At 39.7% G+C, this 15,232-nt stretch overlaps 1 protein-coding gene across 1 annotated transcript in view; it reads left to right on the plus strand.

Moving 5' to 3' along the window:
* LOC102999071 (regulator of G protein signaling like 1) overlaps positions 1-15,232 on the plus strand; it is an 83,457-nt gene that overhangs the window by 28,107 nt on the left and 40,118 nt on the right. Inside the window, 3 exon segments of the mRNA XM_057558721.1 lie at positions 2,348-2,410; positions 2,871-3,093; positions 5,859-5,966. Coding sequence (XP_057414704.1) covers positions 2,348-2,410; positions 2,871-3,093; positions 5,859-5,966 — 394 coding nt within the window.

A 15,232-nucleotide genomic window follows, 5' to 3' on the forward strand; every position in this document is an offset into this window, starting at 1 on the left:
TCTTCTTTAGGTAAAGCATTTTAACTTGATTCTAACAATTCAAAAAGTTAGTAATTAGATGCTTTTCTTTTGTTTTTTAGTAGGTGGTGCTATAGCACAAGTTTTTGTTTTCCTTTATCTGAGCAGCCTCTAGCTGTATTTGAGAATTGGCACTTTTCATCCTCCACCACTTCTGCTAGAGTTGTCACTGGTGCCCTCATGGTTGCTGCTTGTGACTCTGAGGTTGCTGCTGCCTTGCTGCTGCCAGTGCCATTGCTGTCATGGGCCTCACCCATTGAGGCACTGGGATGTTGGGCACCTCCACTGTGTCTGGGAGAACCTGGATCATGGGCTTAGCGACTGGGAAGGAGGGGAGAAAATGGGGTAAGAGCTGGGGATGTGGGTGCCTCTGCCAGTCCACCCACACCTCCAGCTCTAAAGGTCTGTACATCTTTAGATGTACAGATGTGTGGAACCCTTCAGCATCCTGATGTGTTGGGCAGAGAAATATTTGTTGAATTATGGATGTTTTACTAGTTGTAAATTGAAGGAGAGAGGTAAAGAGAGCGTCTCATAATGCCATGATGCTGCCATCACCACTCATAAGTCTTTGAAAACAGAATAGACATTAATAGGATAGTCATTTCACAAGTCTATTTTTCGTATTTGGTGTAGATACTTAGAGCTTATCCATTAGTCAATAACACTATATTACATTTTATATTGCTATTATTCAATCACTGAGTTGAATTCTTTCAGGAATATACTTCACTTTGGTTACCCCAGGAGTCTAGGAGATCTGATAAAGTTGCTAACTCATACTCTTGAACTCACTTTTAGCAGCATGACTTGGGCAGTTTGTGGAGACAATCTTACAATCCTTTAAAATTATTATTGGCAACTTATTGCCTGCAAAATAATGTCCAGACTACTTACCAAAGCATTCAAGTCCCTCATGTATGGTACCAACCAACCTCCCCTGCCTCATCCCTTGCCACTGCCCCATCCCTGAGCTCTTTGCAGGAATGCTACACCTCAGTCATGCCGGAGTACTCATCATTCTCATACTTACATACATGCATACATCCCTTCTTTGTGTCTTTTCTTAAGTTCTTCCCACTGCCTGGAATGCCCTTTACTCCATGTCCACATGGTGAGCTCCTACTTATCCTGCAAGGCATAAATTCTGGCTTAAATCTCCTTGCCTTTATGAATTTTTCCTGGATTTCCTGAACTCAAAACATAGATAATTTTTCCTCCACTATGTTCCCAAAGAACTTTGTTCTCACCTCTATCATAGCATAAGTCATACTGCTGTTCATCATGCTAGAAGGTGAGCTCCTTGAGAATCAGTCTTGTAGCATATTGATCTGTATATTTCCAGTCATGTGCACAGTGCCAGGCACATGGGAGGCACTCAGGAAATATTTGTCAGATAAATAAATGAATAGGGCTTCCCTGGTGGTGCAGTGGTTAAGAATCTGCTTGCCAATGCAGGGGACACGGGTTCGAGCCCAGGTCGAGGAAGATCCCACATGCCACAGAGAAATTAAGCCCGTGTGCCACAACTACTGAGCCTGTGCTCTAGAGCCCGTGAGCCACAACTACTGAAGCCCGTGCGCCTAGAGCCCATGCTCCACAACAAGAGAAGCCACTGCAATGAGAAGCCCATGCACCGCAACAAAGAGTAGCCCCCACTCACCGCAACTAGAGAAAAGCCCGTGCGCAGCAACAAAGACCCAGTGGAGCCAAAAATAAAATAAATAAAAAATAAATAAATTAGAAACAAAAAAGAATCTGCCTGCCAATGCAGGGGACAGGGGTTCGAGCCTTGGTCCAGGAAGATTTAAAAAAAAAAAAAAAGAATTAAAGTGAGTACAGATAAACAAACTTAGCTAAGCACTGACTTGTAGGGGATTTTGTTGGTTGTTTGTTTGTTTGTTTTAAACTAATGAAATATTCATGTGGATAAGTTCTTCAAGTGGGAGATATTAAGAGTAGACATACCAAAAGGAGATGCTTGATTTCCAGGATCATTTTAAAAATCACATGAGATAGTACTTTGCAAAGGAACAAAGAAGTATGTAGATATCAAATAATTGTCCTTCAGTAAATGATTTGTTATATCTCTTCTTAAGTAAATATTGATTATTGTTCTCTGAGATTCATAGAGGCTGCAGTGGGAGTTGTCATATTCATAGAGGCAAAGGAATACCTCCTGGGTGGTCATGGCTAATGTTTGTTGTTCCATTATATCTCCAAATTAGAGAATCCAGAACCTGCAGCCTACTCTTCTCCCACATGAATACTAACAGGAGAGATACAGCAAGCATCTCCTCATAATGCTTATGTTGTGTTTGGGTTTCAGATGCTTAGCCCCTTGTATGCTGAATTCCTGGATGAAGAGGACTACTGGTTTCTCATTTTTACAGTAGGAGGGACTTTGAGTTGGGGAGGAATCATGAGGTTGAGGAAAGAAAAGGCAGTAACTGCTCTTTTAAAAGTGTTGTTTGTTAAAGTAAATGAAATTTTGATTTTTCCTATGACATCTGGGGATTGACATGGTCCCTGATGTTCTAAAGATAATCCTCTCAAGGAAAAAGATTCAAGTGCATAAGCTGACTTTGAAGAAATCACATTCATATAGAATTTCTCCCTTATAGAAGATGAGTGTGATTTGAAGAGGGATGGCTGTGTGTGTGTGTGTGTGCATGTGTGTGCGTGCACGCGCGTGTGTGTGTGTGTGTGTGTGTAAAGGAGCAATAGTTCTTAACAAATTGAAAATAATCAGACTCCATGTGCCAGGGAGGCACAGAAGGACTGGTGTAAAAATCTTGCCTCTGGTCTAGTTCCGGTAGCAAATGCTGTCTGCCTCCATCCCCTTCTCTTAGACTCAGAGCAGGCTCACCAGAACCAGGTGGCATCAAAGAGAATCTATAAGCAAAGAAGCGACCATTCTTCCTTATAAGAGATTTGAGGAATCTCTGGAGTTAAGCCAGGGTTTGGCTAACATGGAAGAAATGGAATCTATGCAGTGGCAAAAGATAGCTACTCAGGACTTGAAGCAAGGTGGGTCTCTCCGGCTAGAAAGGACAACTCCAGCGTTTCTGGCAGGTAAGGTCAGTCACCATAATTTTTTTATCTTACACGTAAGCAACTGGAAAATATTAGTATTTAACATTTAGTGAGTATTACTATGTGTCAACACTGTGCAATGCAAAGATGACCTCATTTGATCTTCAAAATAATGTATGAAGTAGGTACAGAGTAACTGAGGCACAGAGAGGATAAATTACATTCTCAAGATCACACAGGAAGCGGCAGAGCCAGGATCTGAATCCAGACTGACTGACTGCTGAGGACCCCACTGGATCTGAAAGGGGCCAGAGCTCTAAGTTTGGCCAGACTCCTGCCCACCAAGCAACACCACAGTTACACTGACTACTTCATTTCATGCATCTGAAAAGCACATTCCACCTCAGCACACCTCCCCCAGAATCAGGTCCAAAACACTTCCTTGAATATATTTTTAACGGCCACCTTCCTCCCAACATAACACACCAGTCACTCAGGCAGTGGAAAGAAGTGGTTAGGAGCACAGGCTCTCCTGTCCCAGAGATCTGGGTTACATCCTAGCTCTACTAGCAGCTGTGAGGACCTGAGCAATGTATCTAACCTCTCTTGAAGCCCCAGTTCTCTCATCTGTAAGATGGGAATAATAGGCTTGTTGTGAAGATGACCCAAGATCATCTATGAAAGTCATTAGCACAACATTTGGCAACAGTAAGAGTAGCCATTATTATTCAGATTGAACAAACATCTTTAATTATCAATGCTGAGGCAGTCAGAGTACTGCAATATTTCTCAAACTTCAATGCACAATAAATACATTTGACTTCATGATCCAGAGAACATATACCTGTGTATATATGTGAGCGTATATATAAAAAATATTTTCACAAAGCAATACCTGCCCTTATTACTTAAGATGATACACTCTCATACTCTCTATTTTATTCCATTTTATTTTGTAAAAGCTGGTGATGACTCTATTTTTTGGCATACTATTGAGTCATGACCTTCACTTTGAAAAATATGGATACATATTAGTAAGCAAAAGCTTTGAATATTCATTTCCACCACTTCCTTGCTCTGTGAGCTTACTTGGCAAGTCACTTTATCTCCCTGAGCCTCCTCTCCTCATCTATAGAATGGGGATGTAGGCACCATTGAAAGGACTGAAGGTAATCCATTTGCACAGCAAGCAGGTCCTCAATAAGTAGTACTTGTTAGATTACACTAAAAAATGTAACCCTCAACTCTTAAAACTTTGATGTGCACTCTGTATACAAAACAGGATGCTTCGGATGCTTGTTCCTCAGAGCATGTTTGGGCATGAGTTATTTAAATCTAGCATGAACAGGCCTTCTGTTTTTCCTCAGGATTTCACCTTTTCTCTAAATCCCAAACATTCCAAATCCTCTCCTAGGGATCAAGAGTAAAGTGAAAGAATGGATGGCTGGTAAATTTCACCACATACATACTGGGCAAGGGACATTCCCTTGGTAGCCATGGAATGCCAGGGGTGGTCAGGAAGAGTGGGAATCACCTCCATGGAGATGCCCCCTCTCTCCCCCCAGCACACCCCATTAGTTTCTCCACCAGTGCTTTTTTGAAATGCAAGTCTAACCCGATAAAAGGCCTCCTGCGCATTTGTCCAAGCTGGGGGCCTGACTCCCAGGTAGGCTGATGCCTCCACTCAGACAATCCCATAAATTCACTGAGCATCAGAGCTAGAATACTCTCATCTTTCATGTGGAGAAACTGAGCCTCAGAGTGGTAAGAAGACTTGCTCAAGGTTTCTCCACAAGGGAGGGATTGAGGCAGGGCTAGAAACCTGGATTCTTTACAGCAATAATCCACTGCTCTTACCACCACAGATTCCCCTGCTGAGAGATGGTAATGATGGCAGTGACAATGCTGGCATAGGGACAAATGACATTCACAGGGCCACACCCCGTATTCCTTCTAGACTCCACCAGTGTAACCTCAAAGAGTACTGGACTGCCCTGGAGAGCTCCAGGGGAGCTGTGTGTGATTAGACTTACTCTAAACCCCAGAACTCACAACACAAATGAGTGTTTTGACCTTGGTAGGCAAGGCGCTGCTATTCTGCCATTGCCCAATACCTCATTAAAACTTCTCTTGCTGCCTCAGTCTTACTGCCCCATCTCATTTTGGACACAAAAAGGCTTTCCTTCTCAATTCACCATGCATGCCTAGAAACGATGTATAGCTACCTCTAGAAAAACTAATTCACTCTCAAGGGACAATGATTCACAACTATGTATGATATTCAGATATATGAATTGTCTAATTCTGAAAGTAATTCCCAAAGACAGAGCCAAGAAAGAGAAAAAGGTCCTAGCATGTTATTTGCCATCTACTATCCATAAGTGCATCAAATTCTTTGGCACAATAGCAGAATATGTGAAATGCATTTGCAGCTCCTCCCTATAATAGACGGGGTTTGAAGGGGCCAATATTCATTTGGATGAATTACTTCTTGTGTATGTGTTAACAATAAATGCTTCTTTCAAGTTCATATCAGTTACCCGAGTATACCTTAGGCAGAAAATCTCCATGGGTCAGGTGTCTCCAAGAAGGGCAGAAGCCCCCATTCTGGAGGACAGGGGAGGCTGTGTTTTCTTATTTCTAATTTGGCCTAGGAAACTTGTGTCCCTGTGTAAACATTCCATTAAAACACTATTGTCCTACTAAAATAACATTTTAAAGGCAATGCCTTCAAAAAAAGTACATGAATCTTTGAAATCAGAGTGGGCAACTAGATTCCATTCCTGTTTTTCCCTACTTGATAGACATAGAGAAAATGTCCTTTGAGGAACTCTGCTGTAAGTATCCAAAGGTGGCCATAGAGAAGATCAGTGATGACTACAAAATATATTGTGAAAAATCACCTCAAATAGGTAAGTGTTTAAACTCAGGGATAGATTTGAGACAACCAGGTAAGAGAGAATCTCCAAACTCAAGAGGCATAAGCCAAAAGAAGGATGGTCAGCAGAGAATGACCATGTCTTTATTCTCTCCTACAAAGCCAAAGAAGGGCATCATGAAAATCAGATGCAATTATAAATGAAGGAGGATGAGGATGAAATCGTTAATTCCTACCTTCTTACCTACTCATCACTCTGGGGTTTTAAATAATGCAGATTTGCCTTCTGCCAAGATTCCTGGAGTCAGAGATTTGTAGAAGGAGGTTTATTGGGGCGTGTTTTAGAAATAACACCCAAAGGGAGTGAGGAAAGCAGAACTGGGCAGTTGTAGATGCTGAACTGTGAGGTAGTTATGATAAATGTCAGCAGATCCTATAGGAAGCTGTAAAGCTAGGATGGGCCTTCAGAGTTGTCCCTCACTGAGGCAAGAAACTTTTGTATCTTCTCATTGACTCAAATGTGGCTGCCTTTGGGAGGACATAACCTCAGGCTGGGCAGGGCCCTTTGGCCAAGGCCACTTCCAGAGGGGACCTGAGCTGTGAGTGTCAGCAGCCAATGACTCCAGGCAGCTGGGGGAATGAGTGCTTTGCTCCTAAAGAAAGGAGCTAAGCCATGCCCACAGAACTCAGTACTGTCCACTTGCTTTGTAAGGAAATTTTACCCATCTTGGAACAGTTCTTCCAGGAGTCTGATTGGTTTCTTTTCCTAGGGAACTTATACAAGAAAGACTGACAAACTTTACTACAGCTTGTCTGGAGATCACAACAAATACTTCTCCCTGCTTTGCTACCCATGATAGATTCCTTTTATGCTCAGCTAGTGGCTCTGCTGGTCTTGGGGGGCTAACTTGGCAAGATAACATAGACTTTCATCCCTGAGAACATGAGCCCCTGGTTATCATGACTTCTCAGGCTGTGACTGCTCACTTGTTAATTTATCATTAAAATTGGACAAGGGAATACTAAGAGTGCCAAATGAAAGCTCCCCTGCCGCTGCTGCATAACTGATGACCCTAATGATTATAGTCAATTGCCCTGCCAGTGTGGTGACTCCTTTGCTTGTCTGCTAGCCTCTTGGCATAAGAAACTTGAAGTGATTGAGCTCCTACTGTGTCCCTACTAGAAGCATTCCCACTCTGGGAACCAGGACCTCTAGGCTGGTTCTGTCCTACACAGGAGCCACTAGCCCCATGTGGCCATTGAGCTCTTGATGTGTAGCTGGTACCAATAGGTTAAATAAAATATATGACTAAAATTAATTTCACTCTCTTCCTTTTAGCTTTTTAAATTTGACTACTAGAAATTTTTAAATTGTATACATGGTGCACATTATATTTCTATTGGACAGTGCTGGTCTAGACCCACAGAACCTAAAGTTGTAAGGATTAAAAATTTCCCTAAGTAAATCACTGTTACTGATGGTAAATGGATCTCTTTTACTTTCATCCCTTGATTCTCATACTCAATATTCAACTTACTGGGGCCACAGCACCATGTAATGTTCTTCAGTTTATCCTGGAGGACGTGGCCCAAGGTATCATCTCCAAGCTGGTTTCACAGCGAGACCTTCAAAAAAAAGGTTGTTACTCTACCAGGCTAGCAGCTCTCACAGGTGACAAAACTAGTGGACCCCATTACTATATGCCCATTGCCGACCCCCTTTACTGTAAGTGTATCCCTTGATCAGAGGCAATGTTATGTGGGATCCTATTCAGGAGATCAAACACTTGTAAGCCCCCAAACATCCATGCTGACTGAAGCCTTGAAGTTAGAAATACATGTCAGTTCCAGTCCAGATGAACAGTTGCCGCCTCTGGAGTAAAAATGTCCAATGTCATCAACTTGTTACCAAGTGGGTAGTTGGTTTTCTATAAGCAACGTTGAAATATGTGAGTTTAGCATTTGTCTTTGTTGCTGGCAAGTTGAACGTTTGGCCGCATCGGTAGCTAAGTCAGCCTTGGTGAGTGTGGGGCTCATGCTACTGGGTCCATACGCAGCCTCCATCCCTGCAACCTACATGCTCTGTTCATGGGCTCATTGTGCCAGTGCTAGGGTGGATTATGACAGAGACTTGCTGATATCAACTGGCTAAGTCACTCTGTCTTCTTGGCTGTTTGGTGCCTCTTTCATAGTTGTTGTTTATTGATGGGCTTTATGATACAATACAAAGGTCTTCATACTTCAAATACATATATATTCAGATCATCTATTTCTTCTTGTATGATTTTTGGCAAACTGTGTCTTTCAAGGAATTGATCCATTTCATCTATGTTATCAAATTTGTGGGATAGAATTGTTCTGAGTATTCTTTTCTTACCCTTTTAATATCCATGGTATCTGTAGTGATATTCTTGCTTTCATTTCTGATATTACTAATCTGTGTCCTCTCTCTGTTTTTCTTAGTCTAGCTAGAGACTTACTGATATTATTGATTTTTTCAAAAAGCAGGTTTTGGTTTCATTGATTTTCTCAATTGATTTCCTGCTTACAATTTCATTGATTTCTGCTCTAAGTTCTATTATTTCTTTTATTCTGCTTACTTTGGATTTTAATTGCTCTTCTTTTTTGGGTTTCCTAAGGTGGAAGCTTAGATGATTGATTTAGATGATCTTTCTTTTATTCTAATATATGCATTCAATGCTATAAATTTCCCTGTAAGTACTGCTTTTACTGCATCTCCCAAATTTTGATAACTTTTAATTTTTATTTAGTTTAAAATATTTTTAAGATTTCTTCTTTGACTCACATGTTATTAGATGTATATTTTTAAGTCTCCATGTGTTTTGAGATTTTCCAACTATCTTTGTTACCGATGTCTAGTTTAATTGCATTATAGTCTGACAGCAGATGTATAATTTCTATTCATTTAAACATTTTAAGGTATGCCTATGGCCCAGAATGTGGTCTGTGTTGGTGAATGTCTTATGTGAGCTTGAGTGAAATGTGTATTCTGCTGCTGTTTGGTAAAGTAGATTGTAACTATCTAGTTGATTGATCTAGTTGATTGATGGTGTTGTTGAGTTCAGCTAGTTCCTTATTGATATTCTGCCTGCTGGATCTGCCCATTTATGATAGTGGGGTGTTGAAGTCTCCAACTGTGAAAGTGGATTTACATATTTCTCCTTGCAGTTTTATCACACCTAGAGCTCTTGTTCTGGTCACATAATCTGACACTCCATTATGCACATATATGTTAAAAATTGTTATATCTTCTTAGAGAATTGACCCCTTTATCATTATGTAATACTCTTCTTTATCCCTGATAGCATTCCTTTCTCTGAAAGCTGTTCTGTATAAAATTAATACTCTTGCTTTCTTTTGATTAGTATTAGCTTGGTGTACTTTCTCTATCCATTTACTTAGAATCTATGAGTTTTTATTTGTAAAGCTGGTATCTTGTAGCTAATATATAGTTGTATCTTGTGTTTTGACCCACCCTGACAATCTCTGTTTTTGCTTGATGTATTTAGACTGTTAACATTCAGTGATTTTTTATATAGTTGGTTTAATATCTACAATATTTGTTATTTTCTATTTCTTGCCCTTGTTCTTTGTTATTATTTTTTTCTTCCACTGTTTTTCTGCCTTTTGTGATTTTAATTAAGCGTCTTATATTATTACATTTCCTCTCCTTTCTTAGCATATTGGTCATACTTTTTTTTTTTTTTTACTGTTTTAGTAGTTGCCCTAGAGTTTGCAATATACATTTACAACTAATGTAAGTCCATTTTTAAATAACACTATACCACTCACAGGTAGTGTGAGTACTTTATAATAACAAAACAATCTAATTCCTTCCTTCAGTCCCTGATATCATTGCTGTCATTCATATATATTTGGCCCACCTCGGCATATATATAATTGAATACATTATTGCTATTATTATTTTGAACAAACTGTTATCTGTTAGGTCAATTAAGGAAAAGAAAAACAGTTTTTATCTGCATTATTCCTTCTTTGATGCTCTCCCTTTCTTTATGTGATCTGAATTTCTTATCTATATTACTTTCTTCTTTCTAATGAGTTTCTTTTAACGTTTTTTGCAAGGCTAATCTACTGGCAACAAATTTCCTCGTTTTTGGTTTGTCTGAGAAATTCTTTATTTCTCTTTACTTTTGAAGGATAATTTTACAGGATACAGAATTCTAGGTTGGTGGGTTGTTGTTTTTGTTTTTTCTCAAAACTTTAAATATGTCGCTCCACTCTCTTGCCTGCATGGTTTCTGAGAAGTCAGATGTATTGGGCTGGCCAAAAGATTCATTCAGTTTTTTGGCCATAAGATGGCTCTAGTAGCAATAGATGTCTTTAACTTCATTCAAAACAATTTTGTTAGATTGTATATGACAGCTGTCATATCAGCGTGCATTTTAAAAAAAACATCAATATTGATGAATTTTTGTGTAGCCATTTTAATATTGAAGATGGAATTTTAAAAGCAACATTTTCAGCATATTTAGCAAAAAACGCAAAAAAAGATTTGTGCAGTGTATGGAGAAGGTGCTGTGACTGATCAAACGTGTCAAAAGTGGTTTGCAAAGTTTCATGCTGGAGATTTCTCACTGGACGATGCTCCATGGTCGGGTAGACCAGTTGAAGTTGATAGCAATCAAATAGAGACACTAATTGAGAACAAATCAACGTTATACCACACAGAAGATAGCCAACATACTCAAAATATCCAAATCAAGCGTTAAAAATCATTGCACCAGCTTGGTTATGTTAATCGCTTTGATGTTTGGGTTCCACATAAGTTAAGTGAGAAAAACCTCCTTGACCACATTTCTGCATGCAATTCTCTACTTAAACATAATGAAAATGTTCCGTTTTTAAAACAAGTTGTGACAGGTAATGAAAAGTGGATACTGTACAATAATGTGGAATGGAAGAGATTGTGGGGCAAGCGAAATGAACCACCAACTACACCAAAGGCCAGTCTTCATCCAAAGAAGGTGATGTTGTGTATAGGGGACTGGAAGGGAGTCCTCTATTATGAGCTCCTTCCAGAGAACCAAATGATTAATTCCAAAAAGTACTGCTCCCAGTTAGACCAACTGAAAGCAGCACTCGACGAATAGCGTCTGGAATTAGTCAACAGAAAACACATAATCTTCCATCAGGATAACGCAAGACTGCATGTTTCTCTGATTACCAGGCAAAAACTGTTACAGCTTGGCTGGGAAGTTCTGATTCATCTGCCGTATTCACCAGACATTGCACCTTCGGATTTCCATTTATTTCGGTTTTTACAAAATTCTCTTAATGGAAAAAAATTGCAATTCCTTGGAAGACTGCAAAAGGCAATTCTTTGGTCAAAAAGATAAAAAGTTTGGGGAAGATGAAATTATGAAGTTGCCTGAAAAATGGCAGAAGGTAGTGGAACAAAAATGTGAATACTTTGTTCAATAAAGTTCTTGGTGAAAATGAAGAATGTGTCTTTTATTTTTACTTAAAAACCGAAGGCACTTTTTGGCCAACCCAATAATTCTTATGTTTATTCCTCTATAATTAGGATGTTTTTTCCCCTGGTTTCTTTCAGGATTTTTTAAAATCTTTGCCTTTCTGTAGTTTGAAAAATGATATGCCTGGGTGTAGTTTTTTGGCATATATTTTGCTTGGTGTTCTCTGAGCTTCCTGGATCTGTGTGTTGGTGTCTGACATTATTTGACAGGAGGGATTCTCAGTCATTATTGTTTCAAATATTTCTTCTGTTTCTTTCACTCTTCTTCTTCTTGTATTCCCATTAAACATATGTTATACCTTTTGTGAAGTTGTTCCACAGTCCTTGGATATTTTGTTCTGTTTTTTTTGTTGTTGTTGTTGTTGTTGTTTTTTGTCTTTGTGTTCTTTGTCTTTCAGTTTTGGAGTTTTCTATTGAGATATCCTCAAGCTCAAAGATTCTTTGCTCAGCTGTTTTCAGCTTTCTAATGAGCCCATCAAAGGCATTCTTAATTTCTGTTAGTGTTTTTTATCTCTAGTATTTCTTTTTGGTCCTTTCTTAGGATTTCCACCTCTCTGCTTATATGCTCATCTCTTCTTGCATGCTCTCTATTTATTAGAGCTCTCAGCATATTAGTTATAGTTGTTTTAAATTTTTGTTCTTTTATTTCCAACATCCCTGCCATGTCTGGTTCTTCTGCTTCCTCTTGTCTTCAAATTGTGAGGTTTTTTTTCTTTTGGTATAACTTGTAATTTCTTTCTTGATAGCCAGATATGATGTATTGGGTAAAACAAACTGTTGTAAATAGGCCTTTAGTATTGTGATAGTGAGGTGTGGAGGGAGGACAAGCATTCTATATTTCTAGTTCTCAGTCACAGAGCCTATGCCTCTGGTTCAAAAGAATCAGGAAATTAACTCTGATACATTACTACCATTTAATTTTCAGGCTGTATTCAAGTTTCACCAAATGTCTCTTTAGTATCCTTTAGTATGAAGAGTTCCTCAGATTTTCTTTGACTTTTATATATTTGACACTTTTTAAGATTGCAAGCTGATTTTTATAGATGTCCCTGAGTTTGTGTTTATCTGATGTTTCCTCATGATTAAACTTGGGGTATGCATTCAGTTATTTAGAAATTTCATGCAATCCATTTCAGTATAGCAGGTGGTACATAATTTTGCCTTTTTCATTACTGGTGATGTTTCGTTTGATCACTTAGTTAAGGTGGTGCCTCCCAGGGCTGTCCACTGTGAATTTAATCTTTTCCCTTTGTAATGAATAAATATTGTGGGGGCCGGTTACTTTGGAATTATGTAAATATCTCATTTTTCATCACACTTTCAATTTATTCGATAGATAGATCGATAGATAGATAGATAGATAGATAGATAGATAGATAGATATCTGTATGGGCTCAGTGTTTACTGATTTTATTCAATGGGTTTAATCCATTACTACAATTATTTATTCTGATGCTCAAATTGTCCCCAATTTGGTCACTGGCAGTCCCTTCAAAACTAGCTTCTGTTTCCTTTTGACATGTCTCTTGATCATGTTCTTGCTTTCTTCTATGAGATGTACTCTCCCTGCTCAAGCCCTAGAATCAGCCATTTCTCCAAAGACCATGGTTTCTTTTCTCAGAGATTGATATTTTGAAGTCAAGATCCAGGAATTAAGGTTAACTTTTTGCTATTGTGGTGTCACTGCAATCAGGTTTTCTCAATAGACAAAGCTAGAGAACATACATGCATGTGCATGTGTGTCTGTGTGTATGTGTACACAGACACACACACACATATAACCATAACCATATATACATATATATATATATAACCATATATATATATAACCATGAGGTCACACCAATTCAATCCAACACCATTGGGCTCATTCTACTTTTCTCCTTTTCCATATTTTTACCTCTCTTCTCTGACAATGTGAAACCTGACTTCCATTGTCCTATATTTAATTATTTATTTGATTAACCCTCTCTATGTAAGTAATCTCCTAACTCCACTGTCACCCTATTTCCTTCTCCGGTGCTCTCCTACACTTACTTGGGCTCCAACACCTTATACCAGGCCACCTCCATGCATGGGCACCCTCCTCACCTTGCTTTAATTTCTATACCACTTTCAGGATGCTCCTTTATGGGGAAACTTTTCTCACTCTGCTCTCTCTGATTACCTGTGCCAAGATGCTGCTACATGTGGCCACCCTCCTCATGCCACTGGGGCTCTGACTCCCCACCTGGCTATCTTTCTGTAAGATACCTGGCTATCTTTCCATAGGAATGTCTTCCTTATCCTTTTTAGGCACTGACTTTCTACACAGGCTGCACCTATTCCCTGTGTAGACTCCCTTCTCATCTTGCTTGGACTCTGCCACCTCCTACAAGGTAGCGACCTTCTAACATGGACATCTTCAACCTGCTCAGGTTCTGACATCCTATCCTGGGTCACACCTGATGGGATTATCTTCCTCATTCTGCTCAAGTTCCAACACTCTATGCTGGCCTGTTCCCCTGTCCCCCAACATGGATGCCCTTCTCACCCCACGGGGAGTCCCCATGCTGGACCACCCTTTATGTGGATGCCATACTAATCCTGCTTAAGTTTGGAATTCTCCAATCCAAATTTCCCTTCATGTGGATACCCTCATCATTGAGGTTGGGTTTCAGCACCCAGTGTAGGGCAGTGCTTCCGTGGGGAAGTCCTCCTGACCCTGTTTGAGATCTGACATCCCACAGGGCCATTGTGACTCTTTCTACCTTTTGGTGCTGACACCTCCCTGTTGTACCCTTACTAATGGTTTTAGAACTTAATTGTGTGGGGTATGATGCCATCACTTCAGTCTCTTAAGGGTGGCACTAGTCTCTGCCATTATCCTCAGGATATGATAATTGTTTTTAACATCTTTACTAAGGGGTGGGGGAGAGTTTCAGAGACTTCCACTTGATCTTTCTTGCCATGATAACTCTTATTCCTCAGGCTAAGAAAATAATGTGACAATCCTGTCAACTACCAAGTAATTCCAAATATATATGTAGGAATTGGAGAAATGACTACTGGGTGGATCTGTGGACCCAGTGGGCCAACTGTGAGCTGGACCTGGGCCAGGATTCCATTTATTACCTAATCCTCATAAACACCTTCTCTAGTTGGATCAATGATGGCATTCTGGGGATCCAGATAATAGTGCTAACTGGCACCCTGTGTCCAATAGTCCTTGAAATGACTGGATCTTTCCCTTCCACAGGTGCACAGCTAATGGAGTAAATGGCCAAAGGTGCCCTTGGAGAGGGACTGTGGGGTGTCATTAGCATACACTTTCCATAGTGTCATAGGGTCTTCATGGAGAACTTTTTTAAGTCAGTGGATTTCAAGTCTGAAAATTGACTCAGGTCTAGAAACTGGGCAAGGGATTTGACTTTTTCTGGTACAACTGCTCTCAGTCCCTAATTCATCCTTGGTGTCTTTTAGTTGTATATATTAAGCAGTAATTTTGTTGACTGCCCATCTATTTAACCTCTAGAAACAGCATGTTCTATTAACCATACGCACACCTGAGGGTCAGGTCCTCCTAGCTGCCACTCTCACTTTATTGCCTACTATAATAATAGCACCTTCCTTACTTCTGATAGTAAAGTGCCTCAACCTCTTTGATTTGGGGATTTTATCCCCATTGGCTATTAGAGAACTCAATTTGGTAATAGTCATCTGTGACCTACAGAAGCAAGTGTGTTGGAAAACTTGGAGCTGGTGTGTTAAGAATATGCACATTACAACCTGCTGAATGAGAA

This window comes from Balaenoptera acutorostrata, chromosome 1 (genome assembly GCF_949987535.1).
Source record: "Balaenoptera acutorostrata chromosome 1, mBalAcu1.1, whole genome shotgun sequence".
Classification (NCBI taxonomy): Eukaryota; Metazoa; Chordata; class Mammalia; order Artiodactyla; family Balaenopteridae; genus Balaenoptera; species Balaenoptera acutorostrata.